The sequence below is a fragment of the Chelonia mydas genome, chromosome 1, assembly GCF_015237465.2.
Source record: "Chelonia mydas isolate rCheMyd1 chromosome 1, rCheMyd1.pri.v2, whole genome shotgun sequence".
In the NCBI taxonomy this organism is placed as follows: domain Eukaryota; kingdom Metazoa; phylum Chordata; order Testudines; family Cheloniidae; genus Chelonia; species Chelonia mydas.
In genome coordinates, this window is record NC_057849.1 from 222,458,881 (window position 1) to 222,473,342 (window position 14,462).

A 14,462-nucleotide genomic window follows, 5' to 3' on the forward strand; every position below is an offset into this window, starting at 1 on the left:
TGATTTTGGCGAGTGGTTTCAGTTGAAGAAAAAAAATTAAGATGTCAAAACTGTTTGTTTTGACATTTCTGAAAAGAAATATTTCAATTTTTTTGGCTAGATTCTCTAGGGGACTTGGACACCATTCACAAAAACAAGGCAGAGGTGGAGGGGAGACCTGGGTTCCAGTCCCTGCTCTGGAGCAGGGACTGGAACCTGGCTCTTCCACATCCCCGGTGACTGCCCTAACCACTAGGCTATTGGGTATAAGCTGGGGCACCACCAGCTGTACCTCCATCACCAGCCCCCCCTCCTTGGTTTTGTGAATGGCACATTAAGTCCCCTTGTTAATGTAGCTTTCCATTTCCTTTGCTTTTATTTAAACAAGAAAAGTAGATGCCCAAAAGTGAAACAAAACATTTCTTTTGACATGAAATGAATTAATTTCCAGCTTTTCCATTTGTGAACATTTTGAAAAATTTTGGGGTGGTTGTGCCCAGACAGGTGGGGTTGGAGTTTTTGGGCCTCGTTTTGGAGCTGCCAGTACTCTGAAAAATCACAGCTCTGCTAATAAGCATTCCCTTTGAGGCAATACAGCTGTCCTGTGTTCTGTTATCTGACTCTTTGGCTTATAGTTTCTCTAAGTGCTGACATTTTTGCTATGAATTTCCTTACATAGCTACAGGCCATACAGCTACCGGCATTTTGCACCTCCCACCACGCCCTGCAGCACGGACGTTTGTGACAGCGACTACGCCCCCAGCCGGCGGGTCACAACAGCAGTGACTAAGGGCTACACCAGTGATTTGAACTATGATTCCGAGCCCGTGCCCCCTCCACCGACGCCAAGGAGCCAGTACCTCTCGGCAGAGGAGAACTATGAAAGCTGTCCGCCCTCCCCATACACGGAACGGAGCTATTCCCATCACCTCTACCCGCCGCCTCCATCCCCCTGCACGGACTCCTCATGAGGGCCCCTCCGCCCCCTTCCTTAACTTCCTCCACTACAAAAGTGTAAATACAAATTGTCCATACCAGGGAGGGGGGAGGGAGCTATTGGAGAGGGAGGAGGCAGGACAGTGTACAGTTAAAAGTTATGAAATGGGGTGGGGAATACTGGAGATATTTGTACAGAAGAAAAAAGGATATTTATATATTTTCTTAAACAGCGTCTGCTGCTTGTGCCATAAGAAGAAATTTTTGTATAAAAGAATAGAAATTTGTACAAAATTTTTATTTTTGCAAATGGAACAAAAAAAACATGCCTTAATCCAGTGAAGTGACCGAGCACATGAGAAAATGGAAGGACCAGGACGCGTCACTGTCCAGTGAGGCAAAGTGTGGGGTTCGTCAATACCAAAAAAGTTTAAAAAAGAAGTCCGTCTCAGAGCAGCATACCATAGATACTTGGAAGTAGCCAAATAACCTCTACATTAACTATGGAGGGCCAGCAGTGAAAGTTAAACTTGAAGAAACAGTCAGGACAGATATTAACCTTACACAAAGGGCTTTATGTTTTCTACAGGAATACAGCAATCGTAGCAGTGACTATATGTGTTATAATATTTTATTATATATGTGTGTGCAAATATAATGAAATATTAGAATATATTGTCACACACTTTTTAAAAATTAAAATGCATCTGAATTTTTTTTGCCTACATTTGCATCCCCCCATTTTAAAACTTTCTCCATTGCTGGAAGTTCAATAATTTTGTTGGGTACACTTTTAAAAATGTCTTTAATTTGTTTTGCATTTTCCACCCCTGCATCCTCTGCTTTCCCCCCCAGAGCCATTTTGTTAAATCAAATTTCCTTGTTTAAAATACTTCTAGAATTGGGCTAATGAAAATTCATCCTCTGTTTTTTATTAGCCTTGTGTTGCAGTGCCAAGTTATGCTTTGGGTTTCTTTATTCAGCTGATACCATAGGGTTCCATTTTGTACCAGGTCAGCCCAATTCTCATGTAATCGACAAGGGTAATATGGATATACCTGAATCGTTTTAGTCCCTTTAAAAATTGTTTTGATTTAGTGCCCACAAAATGTCAAGTATTTTTATACCACATATAATATAGACAACATATTTATAAACTATAAATTTAACCATAATTACTAGTTTTACTGTAAATGAATCCTGTTTCCTTGCAATACTTTCAGTGTATAGTTAATATCACAGTATACAAATCATTTATATATATATTTATATTATTTCCTAGTAAGGAAGCATTTAAACATTGTCGATGGGAGGATGGGACACAATCTATAAGAAATGGAATTTTGATCATTAGAAATGTTTCCCCTACTGTATTAACTGTTCATGCTGTGTTCATGTTAGGTAAGCCGGTCTTCTCCGTATGATTTCTACATACCTCCTCTTTTGCGTGGCATGCGTTTAATACTTTAGTATTAACCACTGTGAATGTCAGATTTTAAGATATTCTGAACCAAATCACTTTATGTTAGCATCCTGTATTTTTGTATCTCCTTAGCTTCTTTGGCAATTAGAAAGGGATAGTATGCATTCATTTTAAAAACAGTTTGCATGAACTGAAGAGCAACATATGATCTTCTTAACTCTTCCTGACTCCAGTGCAGTGTTTGAGTTCAACAGCCTGAACAAGTGGAGCTCACAATGGCTCTGATCTTGGGATGTGTTACCAATCTGCTATTCCCATTGGCTTTTAATGGAGTTTCAGGAGCACCTCCAAAGTTCAGACCCTAAATCTTACCTCTCCTCACAAAGGATACTGAGGGACTCCTGCATTGAGGTACTGGGGCTCAGCATTGGTGTAATAACTCTTCATAAGGGCCAGATGGGTTGACTGCTCTGTTAAAGTCAGTTTCTACTAAGAGATGCAGGCTAAAAACATTCTAGTTTTAAATCCTATACTTTTCATGAAGTTTTGAGTGATTCTTGCCCGTGCTGCATTTCAGCTCGACTGTTGGAGCCTCTTTCGGTTTCAGCTTTAAGGGAAACCATGAAGTTTGGCATTCTTGCTTTACCTTTCTAATAATTGAAGATACCCAAGGAAGCTTTCGAGCAAAGTATTTAAAAAAAAATTCTGAACGATCCTCAGACAATTGGAATTGACCATTGGATCAGGTGCACTAACTTTTGCATAAACATTAACCCAGCTGATACCTTGAGCTGTCTTCTAGGTACCTAAGAAATTTTTGGCTATTCCTGTTGGTGAAGAAACTTGCTTGTGGTCTCCAGTAGGATGGATATTGAAGGTATTGTGAGCTATAAAGGGAAATCCAATCCATTTATATGAAGAGCGGGAGAGGGTGAGCAGAGGCTGGGGTGCTGATCAGCATTGAGACTTCTACATTGTTTACATTTTTAAATGTGCAGCATTCCGTGTGGGGTTCACATGTGGAAACTTGCACTAATGAACTCAGAAGAATATTGCATTGTTATATCTCAGTCCAAGTGCTTGTACTGCGATGTCAATGGTCTCTACTTGCAGAATGCTTCAGTGTGCCAATTTGTTTGTCTGAAAAACTCTGAGGTGGTTCACCTTAAGCTGTGGTATCCTCTTACGGGGAGCGTCAGACTGTCTCTTTGAGACTGACTTTTTACAAGGACTTTCTACAGATAACATGCTTGTTAAACTTGACAACTGGAGGGATTTGTTTTAGAAGAATTAGCTCTCTGGCTTTGGACAGTAATGCCCAGATTTTGTACTCGCACCCAGATACAACTCCATTGAAGTCAATAGCGGGGCGGGGGAGGGAGAACTTAAGTCAATGCAGAATTTGACCAAATATATTTGAACTGTGGCTCTCACTATGTGCAGCATGTACTTAAATATGCTGCTGCTTCTTTTATTTTAATGAGGGGGGGAAAACTGTCAGATGATGAAGACCAACTGGGGAGATGAGCTCTTTTCCTGTTCCGATTTACCAAAGTATTTTGCTGGAAAAGTTGAGACCTACATTTGCAATCATAGATATTTTACATGAATCTAAAGTGGAAATCTTAAATTGATTTAAGATTAAGGAAGTTCCCATTAAGTAGATGTCCATACTACAAAAACGTCACCACAACTAACATCCTTGTTGGAACATTCCTGGTGGATAAGCCAAGGACTGATTTGACAGAGAGACTGAACAATCTCTCTCTTTCTTTCCCATCAACCAGACATGGCTTGTGCTGTCTCTATCCCACATAAGGGAGCATGCGCTTTGCTACTTTGAAATTGTCTGAGAAATGAAGTTTTAAGTCCACTGAACATTGGCTTCAAGTCAGCAAGATGCTTCAGTACTGAAAATTAAGCATGCACGTAAGTAGTCCCATTGACATGCATGCTTAAATTTAGGCTCTCTTAAGTGCCTTCCTGAATCAGAGCCATATACAGTGGGGCATTTTCCTCAAGTGCACCATGTGTAATTTATCCTGCCTGTGCATCAGAATGTCTGCAGCTGAATATCTGCACATGGAAATAAATTCATCTTGTTGAATTGGAGGGAGCAGGGAAAGGTATAGCTTTTTAAAAACCACATAGCCCATTTCAGTAAACATGGGTATAGTTTTCCCTAGGTGTACATTCTGGTCACTACACTTATCTGTAGCTTTGCATGTTTGAATTGTGGTTCTCCAAATGTGTACCTGCCATATCCTGTTGTACGCTAAAAGGAACATGCATGGTTTTTTTTCCTCATATTTTTAAAAGCCAGGAGATTTATATGCAAAGAACTACTTTGACGGGACATTTTAATTCTATTTCCTACTGATAGCATTTTAAAACCTTAAAATTCTAGTTTCCATGAATCCAAAATTCAGCCAAGCTGCCTACCTACATACATATTAAGGCATTAAATGAAACTTGGTAATATAGAAGTTGCAATTGAACCAATTTATACCAAAGGATGAGATTTGCTGTGGGATCTGTAATTTACAATTTCCTGTGTTCTAAATCCCAAATATAACTCTGTTTGTATGTACACACAGAGCTTTGCTAATGTGAAGATGCCTGATCAACAGAGCCAATAACTTTCTCCTCCCCCACTCCCACCAATAATAATTAATAATCCAGAAGGCTGACCCTGCCTCTCTGCAAAGAGCTAATGGCAGATTGTAGTGTTCTCATATTACCTAGACTTTATTGCATCTACAGAACATACTACAGAACATTTACTACTATATCTACAAGAAACTAATGCTCTGTCATACTTGATAATAAAAAGGAAAAATTCCATTATGTGATATATTATCATTAGTTTGATAATTAATGCAAATTAGTAAGAATTTTCTGTGTATTTTACAGCTACACGGGAAATCAGTCTGTCAGGCCTCACTTACTGATAAATGAAAGTGTACCTTTAAGCTGCTTGGTGCCAGCAGATATTACACTCCATTGCTGGCGCATGAAGAATATCTCATTTCCTGCATTGTTGGGTTTTGGTGATGGTTGGGTTTCTGGTCTCTAAGTTGTACATTATCCCTACCTTTATGATGGATGCTTTCTATCAGTGGTCCATTGCATGAATTACACACCCGAACTGAGTTCTGCTTTATTGGCCCCCCCCCCCTTCTTTGAATGTGTCCAATCTATCTAAATTTTATTTTTAAGGCAACTATCGTGAGTATTTCCAGTCTTATCAGCTTGATAGACATTACCTGAATGAATTTTAAGTTTTCCTATTCTAGAAGGAAATGCTAAAATTGAAATTCCTGGATCAGTTGGTGCAGTTCAAAAATTTCATTCTGAAAAGTAATCAGTTACTTTCCGTGTCACATTTGTCCCTAGTGTGAAGGTCACATGACGTAGTTACGGGCAGAATCTCTGTTTTCTGCACACACCATGCAAAAATAGTGGATTACCTCTTGCTTCTACCAGAAAGAATCAGTAAATATGTTACTGATTATTGAATGCAAAAGTAATTTTTAAATTATTGTGCAAAGCAGGTTTTCTAACCCTGGAATTTTCTTGCTTTTGGGGGAATTTCACTTGAAACGTAAGCCTCAATTTATTTGCCACATGGAGTATGCATAAATAAAATGAATTAGGAATAGTTCTTGTAGCTAGTAAGCACAAGGCAGGCACGCAATATTGCAACTTTTTTTTAAGCATTAATGGTTCAAATGGTATTGGAAATTGTAGAATGTTGGGCAAATTTCTTTAGTAATTTTTTAAATAAGGGAAGAAAACCTTGATGGATTCTGAATGATGCTAAAGCAAAATTAATTGGAGCTGGGAAATCCAGCTCCAAAGTTATGCAGGGCACAATTGGCAACTAGATTCCATCCAGAAGTTATCTTAGTAAAGTACCCTGGCGTGGTGGGATTGTTGAAGAGCTGTCCTGCATACTTCCCCATCTTTTAAATGAAGAAAAGCTGGGAAAGACTCATTAAGACAGCTGTAGCCTTAAGCCAAACAGTTAAGAGTCAAGAAGGGAAAAGAGAAGCGTCTTTTGTAAAGAGGATACCACCAGGCTTAAGCTGAACAAGCCTTGTTTGCAAGTGAAGGATCTGGTGCTGCTTTCAGATTTTAAATCTTTTTATTTTTATTTGTTTTTATCCTTTTTTGTAAGCTTTAATCACTGTTTGTCATTGTCTTAAAGCCAGCTGGTGTCTCTTGTTCATCAACTTTGGTACGATGGTGCTTTGCAAGGATGTATTTATATTATAATGGCCAACATTTGGTCAGCCCTATCCACTCATTCACTAACTTTTTTTTGTAAAATAAAGTGCTTTACTTTTAAGCTGTATATAAACCTTGTACAAAAATCCCTTTTCAATTATTACTATAAACTGAGTTGTAACAAATGAAATGTTGATTTTTATAATAAAACTGAGTGGAAAAAAATAGAGTAACTTCAGTTTTGTTGCATTGTGTGGGAGAAGAGGAAGGAATGTAACAGCTGAGGTAGGTTTGGCTTCCAGTAAATCTCAGAATGTAATTTAACACTTTAATTATACAGGCCCAGATTTTGCAAATGCTAATGCATATGATTAATTTAAAACCCAAAAAGAATTGCATTGACATCAAGTCGTCCTATTGACTTCCATTGCAGTCAATCTCCATCTCTCTCAGGTACTTACCTGTTCTCCCCCTCACCCCATCTCACCATAATATTGGATCACCTCACGATGTTTAATGTATATATCTTCACAGCACCCCTGTGAGGTAGGGCAGTGCTATTGTCCCAGATGGGGAACTGAGACGGAGAGAGGCTATGTGACTTGCCCAAGTTCACACAGGAAGTGTGTGGTTAAGCAATGACTTAACCCAGAGCTCCCAAGTCCTAGGCTAGCATCCTAATCACTGGACCATCCTTCCTCTCTCTTCCAGGGGACTGCTTGTGCTTAGAGTTCATAGATTTTAAGGCAAGAAGAGGTGGTTATGATCATGTAATCAGGACTCCTGCCCAATACATGCCATAGAATTTCACCCTGTGATTCCTGGATCAAGCCTATAACTTCCAGCTGAGCTAGCACATATCTTTTCTGAAAGATATCCAATCTTGACATTAAGTGTTTGTAGGATCAGGGACATAAGCAGATTTAATACCTTACTGTTACTTTTAAAACAAAACAAAGAACCCCTGCTACCATGCCAAAGAAGTGGGTTTGGAAAGGATTGCTAAGCGTGGGGACAGTCGTCGTGTAGTGAGCTTTTAAAACCGAGCTTAGGAATCCCCTTCCCAATCCCCAATGAGTCCAACAAGTGGCCTAGTGTGACTAGTGTGGAATTAGCTATAGCTGGACTCCAGAGTTCTATTCCCAGTTCTTCCACATTAGGTGATCTTGAGGAAGTCACTTCCTCTATTGTGCCTCAGTTTCCTCATGTAAAATGGGGGCAATATTTACCAGTCTTACAGAAATACTGTGAAAATGAGTGTTTATAAAATGTTGTTAGATTCTTGGATAAGACACTGCAAAGTTATTTTGGGGGAGTTACATAACAAACTTCTGTGCTCTGTTGTGAACCCATGCCTTAACTCTGTGGGGCCAGATGAGTATTGTGCTTCTCTCTTTAGTGGCTAGTAAATCACTACTACAGCCTGAAAAGAGACTGTGCCCTGAAGAGTGACAGCCCCTTGTGCTGAGTCAGTGGTACTGCAGGGTGATGGAAGACACTTTATAACGTTCACATACTGAACATAGTGAGCCCTTATGTATGCCAATGTACACGATAGTTGTGCTGTGCTTTGATGCACAAATGTAGCTGCCTTCCCAAAAGTAATTTCTTACAGGGAAACAACACAGGGAGGCATGGCAGGCTGCAGATCCCAGAATAACTGGTCTGCATTTCCTCTGGGCCATTTCTGAGTTGCTTTTTTTTTTTTTTTTTTTTTTTTTTTAAAGCCACCCTCTGCCCCTTCTTGAGGCGAATGATAAGCAGGCAAGACAATATGAGGCCAACAAACTAGTTGAAGTTGTGGATCTGCTGCAGCCCTACCATGGCTCTTCATTCCACCAGTTATAGCCTCCAAAAGTATAGCAGGACTGATGAAATCGAGGCGCACTGGGGATGGCTGATGTAAAAAAATAACTTCCAAAAATATTCCTGCCTCTCCGATAAGACCCATAGGAAGCCTGAAATGGATCCATTTCCTTAGCGCAATTATGATTCTTGCATTGTGCATAGCTGAGTGCGAGTGCTGGAATGCTGCAACTGGTTTTATATCAGAGGAGAGCGGGGGAAAACCACATTGAATCATTCTGGCTCTGGGAGGGAGGGGGAGCAGAAGAGGCCTGGGCTGCTGTGAAAGGGTAAGCGATGAGATTTTGGGCTCCACCAATCGTGCCAGTGCTTCTTTAAGAAGCTGGGAATGTGAAATCCTGTGTTCTCTCATGCGGTTGCTGTTGAACTTGTTCAACCTGTTTTAAATTCAGCAGGGGAATTCTGTACCTAGCTGGCAGGAGATTGCACGGGAATCCTAGCATGCCCAGTAGAGCGAGGTAAGGGAAAGCTCAGAGCTTGAAACTAAATTACACTTTGTACATTTCTAACACAAATGTGCTCCTTTGAATGCCTGGCTTTTCCAGGTTTGGCAACTTGGGGGCCTGCACGAGATACGTGTTTGGCTCAGTGACTTTAAAACCAAGCTAAGCTGCTGCAGACCTCTGTATGTGAGCCCTGCCTTGCCCTCTCCACACACCCATGCACTAGAAGGCACCTGTGGTGGCAGCAAGTGTAGTCTTTCCAAATTTTTAGGGGGGGTTGCATCCCTACAGACTCCATCTCATGGAAGAACGTAAAATATTTGAACTGGAAAGCTCCATGCTGGGGTCTAGCTCAGATTCAGCTGGGATCCGAGCCGCACTCTTAGGGCTATGGGTGGGTGGGGGCACACTGCAGTAAAACAGGGCAGCCTGGTTGTCTGGAGGCTGGGAAGGATCTTAAAGTTGGTGTAAGTGGGAGGATCCAATAAAGTGCCCCCCCTCCCTCCCATTTGCCAATATTGTCAAAACTCGTACCCTTTCTCTCCTCCCCCCCCTGTCATTTCCCCAAGCCAAGCCCACTTTCTTTCCAGCTTTATTCTATTGGCAGCACCCACAGGTGTGCTAGGAGTCACCCACAACAAGACACTTGGTTTCTGCCCCAAAGAACATCCAGTCTAATTTTAGCTGTGCTGCAGCAAGTCGGAGTAACAAACGGTGGGGAGGGGATAGGATGAGAGAGGCTCAGAGTTACAGTAAGCAGACCTCCCAGCTCCTCATTCAGGCTCTTCCTTTAGTTATGAATTCCTAGGCAATATGATAGAGTGAGACTTGACTGTGGACAGGATGGAAGACAACTGGATAGGAGGGGTTCTGGGTATAGGGGGCCTGGAGAAGGTGGTGATAGCTGGCCAAAGGGAGGAATGTAACAGGAGCGAAGGCAGAGCTACAGGTCAGGGCAGAGTGGGTGCAGAGCATCGACGGCTTGTTTCTAACGATAAGACAGACAATTGGAGGGGCTCAGAGAAGAGTGTGACAGAGTGAAAGGCAGGTGGGAAAAATGATGGGGAGGCATCATAGTGAGTGGATAGGGCACTGGACTGACACTCAGGAGATATTGGTTCAAGTCAATGGCTTTTGTGCAGCCTTGGACAAGTCATTTCACCTCCCCATGCCTCAGTTTCCCTTTCCAACCTTTGTCTGTCACGTTTATTTAAAGTTGGCACCCTAGAAATAGGTGGTAGTGTTCCCACCACCTTTTCTCAGCTGGAAGGTCAGATGTTGGCAAGTTACAGGGCCTAAAAATGCAGGGGAGAAAAGGGGCATGAAAGAAAGGAGCTGTTCTGAAAGGAGTTCTGAGAACTGTTCACCCCTCCTTGGGAACCTGTGGTGCCCAGTTCTGCTGTGTTCCATAAGTCAGTGCACTTGTGCAAATGAGGGCAGAACGGAGCCTTTCCTTTCAACATGTGGGACCCAATGATGACTCAGTGAGAGAAGCTGTTCTCTAGTCAGGAACGTTTCCTGCACTATTTTTCTTTTTTCAAAAGAAAAAGAAATCAGCCAAGTTTCTTGTATAACCTGATGAGTGGAGTAATACGATACAGACCAGAAATCAGAGCTGGACTTTTTAATCTATCTGCCACTTCTCTGGGATTCTGGTCTCCCTCCCAGCCTGACTCTGCCTTGTCTATTTAGACTGTGAGCTCCTTAGGATAGAAGGGACTGCCTCTCTCACTATGGGTATGTGCAGTGCATAGCACAGTGGGGCTCTGATCTCATTGGCCTCTCTGGGCGCTACTGTATTGCAAATAATTAAACATAATAGTGGCAGCATTGTGGACACACTGGAGTGGAGATCTGGCTATGAAGGAGGACAGAGAGGAGGAGATAATTAGAGGGATATAATCAAGCAATGGGGGGGAAAAATCTTAGTTGTTGTAAGCCTTGTACCTCAACAGAGGAGCAATTTGGTCCCTGTCCTGCTAAGCGCAAGTCAGCCCTGATATAGTCTCACTTAGACAGTACATAGGCCCAGCTTTCAGGGGATTATTCAGTGCTGTCCCCCAGTCTTTCCTGCATTTTACTTCTCTTGATTCTTATTACTTGCGGTATTTAATGAAAACCAGATCTTTGCTTCCTAAGGAGTTTAATATGCTTTTGTGGCTCATTCCTCAACTGCAGCAATCATTGTCCTGTCTGTGAAATCACAGTTGGTTGCTGTGGAAATGAGCATGATGTTACAAACAGGGTTATTTGACTTCAGGTGGGGAGTGAGCAGCAGGTGACATCTGGAGATAAATATCCAGCTTTTATGCAAATATCCCAAGAATTAAAGAGTAAAGGCAGAAAAGATCAGAAAGCAACACCTACTGTGGGTAGCAGGGCTGTCTCAAAAAGGAAATGTGTTAATGTCTCATGATGCATCAGATGCTTTGACATCCATTGATGTACTTTTCCTAATTTTACCCCCTCTCCCCACCCCCAAAAAACCCAGCTCACAAGCACACTTTGGAAGCTGAAAACAGAAACTGGTTTTTGTCCTTTAACACTTTCTTCTATTGTGCGTGGGCACAGGGTAGTGGTGGTTGTTGCAGGGTTGCTGGGCTAGCCTTGTTCTTATGGTAGCGGAGAGCACTGAGGCACTTTGAAGAGGAACACTAATCTCTCTGCAAAATCTTGTAGGGTTTGTTTGTTTTTTGTTGAAGGGGAAAAACTTAGTCTGGCTCTTGGGTCTCCTGCCCTTAAATGTTCCCTTTTAGGCTGTGGAAAGTGGCCAACTTTGGGTGTTCACGCCTGGAAGCTGATTCCAGCCAGAAGAACACGCTGAGAAATCAGAGGTCAGGACAAGATGCCTAAGGAGTTTTCAAGTGGGATCTGCAGAGAGGAGAAGAGCAGAGTGGTTTGTGGGGAGGAGACAGCAGAGGTCTAACTGCTGAGGGGATGGAAATGAAAGGTGGTAATGAGGGGGTTTTGCAGCTGGGAAGAAAGTCATGACTGAGTACTTGGGGAAAGGGAATGTGGAGGGGGATCAGAAGGGCTCAGGTATAAGTCAGGAGGAGCAGGTTTTGGTGGTTGTGTGTATGAGGAGGTCAGGGTACTAGTTGGGTGGGTGGGTGGAAAAAGGGTTTATGGGTTGAAAGGGGTCCGGGCTGGTCTAGGTGCAGGGTGCAGTGATGGAGGGGAGTGGTTGTAAGTGCTGCACAGCAGGGGGGCGGGATTTGAGACATGCATCTGGGGACTGGAGGCAGGGCACCTATGGCACAGTGAAAAGCCTGAGACAAGTCCCTCAGCGCACCTACCTCTCTACATCCTGGGGTTTCTCTGCTATTTGGACAAAAGAACTGACCCCAGCTAAACTTTACTAACTAAATAAAACCCAAGAGCATAAGCCAGACCTCAGCTTATATGAATTGGAACTACACTGGGACTTGGGAAGGCAATGTTTCTGTGTGTCCTGCCAGGACTTTCTCTTTTCCTCACCAGCACTTGTCAAGGGCTCGGTGAGTAGGGCTGCTGCGGGGCCACCATTCTAAGCCCTCAGATTCTAGAGGGGAGTCCTGACTACTTTCTTCCCTGCTGCTTCCAATACCCCTTCCCTTCTATAAATTCCCCCACAGCCTGGGGTTAGGCAAGGAAATGTATTTGGTAAACTGCACTGATTGGGGAGGTAAGCTCTTGGTTTTCAGTTGGAGCAGAATGTAGACTCTAAACCTTCCCCTCTGTGTATGCCCAGGGTGGAGGGGGACTAATGGAAGGGATGTTGCTTTTTCCTGATAACATTTTGCTCCTTGTTGTTTGGGGTTGATCCCCCCAACCCCCTTTGTTGTTTAAATCATCCTGCACTTTACATCGCTCCTAAAAGCAGAACAAAGATGAAGGGGGGAGGGGGAATCCTTGTCCCCTTATTGTTAATTTTCCTAAATTAACTTTAAATCAGCACTCAAACCCACCTCTGACTATGGCTGTAAAAAGCAATCGGCAAATCACCCGTAGAACTGTTGTGGCTGGAGAGGCAAGATACCTTGCTTACTGCACACCCAGTAAGGCCTTTGACATTTGTTTTTCATTACCTGGCATTTGTCTTGCTGTTTCACATGATTAGCTGCTGTTGCTTTAACTGTGTACTGGCAGAATCTGTGTCCTAACTGCAGTGCTGCTGACAGCCACTTTTAAGTAATGAAAAACTAGACTGTTCTAGTTGTGGAGGTTTTTAGGCATGTTAATGTTCTTTGAGCATGGGACCATTTCAGGTTTGGAATGATTTCTGGACAACTCTATTCCTGCTCCCCACTCTAAGTTTGTAAAGGCTTTTCTGCCAGATAGGAGTGAAAATGCTACCCTGGAATAGGGAACATTCATATGCAAAATAGGAGGAGCATTTTAAAAATCACATCCAGAAAAGATGCTGTGTTACTCACAAGCCCCAAAACTCTTTTAACATAAAATTCATGTTATATTAACAGTAAAATTGTACCCTGGCTCTAACGCTCCCTGTGTTGCTGATACTACAATATTCTCAATCTTAGCCTTGCAATGTATCAGACAAAATTAGACACAATGCCTGCCCCTCCGGCCTTGGGTTGTCAGGGTGGGGGCGGAGCTAGCACTGGGTGCAGAGGCTACTGGGAGTGGAAATCAGCACGGCAGTGGCAGATGTTGACACTCCGCTAGAGGCTGGGTGTCCCACTGAGGTGACTTGGGGTGGAGAAGGCACGTCCCGCCAACCATTCCTGGCTGCACCCCACAGCTTGAAAATGTGTGTTGACTCATGTCTTGTTCTTCCAAGGAGGCTGTATTTAATGATGGGTTTTTTTTCTCCATCTGTAACTTATTCCATTTTATATGACTCCAGCAAGAGCTGCAGATACCCCATTTGTATCTAAGTCTGCCTCTTCGTGTTTCATTGTCGGTGTTTGTGTTAATTTCCGTTGCAGTTTTTTCAAAGGATAGAGTTATTGGGTTTATGTGATTTTTATCTCTTGTTCTATTTCCATGTGTATGCAAAGAAACTGACAAATGGTTACCCCCATCTTCCAGGAAAGAATTACAGCAAAAACATACCATTGCAATATCTAAGATCTATGTCTACACTTAAAAACAAAACAAGACAAAAAAAACCCCAGCCCCGAGTCTCAGAGCCTGGGTCTACAGACTGCAGCTCGTGGGGCTTGCACTCCAGAGCACAAATTATCAGTGTCAGCGTTCCCACCTGTGCTCTGAAACCCAGCGAGAGGGTGACTCTCAGAGCCTTTGCGGGAATGTCTACAGTGCTATTCTTAGTGCCATAGCACGAGCCCTGCGAGCCCAAATCTGTAGACCCTGGGCTCTAAGACTTGTTGCCAAGTTTTTTGTTTGCTTGTTTTTGCAATGAAGACCTACCCTTTGAGTCTTCCAAACTTTACAAGTCAATAGCTACACTAGAGACCCAACCCTAGGCCATAAAGTAATTAGCTATGTTCCTTTCATGTTAAGCACTTTAGCTACAAACCGGATTGCATATTGGGCAATAGCAAATGCGTTGACTAATAATACTCCACATGGGTAGATGTATGGCCAATTGTGGTCTATTTTTAATGTGGTCCCAACCC

At 42.6% G+C, this 14,462-nt stretch overlaps 1 protein-coding gene across 3 annotated transcripts in view; it reads left to right on the top strand.

Annotated features, from left to right (window-relative positions):
- The window catches only part of LRP6 (LDL receptor related protein 6), a 196,133-nt gene extending 189,431 nt beyond the window's left edge, over nucleotides 1–6,702 (top strand). For all 3 annotated transcript variants that reach the window (XM_037914179.2, XM_037914184.2, XM_043533900.1), the window contains one exon: nucleotides 659–6,702. In XM_037914179.2, coding sequence (XP_037770107.1) covers nucleotides 659–950 — 292 coding nt within the window. In that variant the 3' untranslated portion in view covers nucleotides 951–6,702. The remainder of the gene's footprint in view (nucleotides 1–658) is intronic.
- The last annotated feature ends 7,760 nt before the right edge of the window (nucleotides 6,703–14,462 follow it).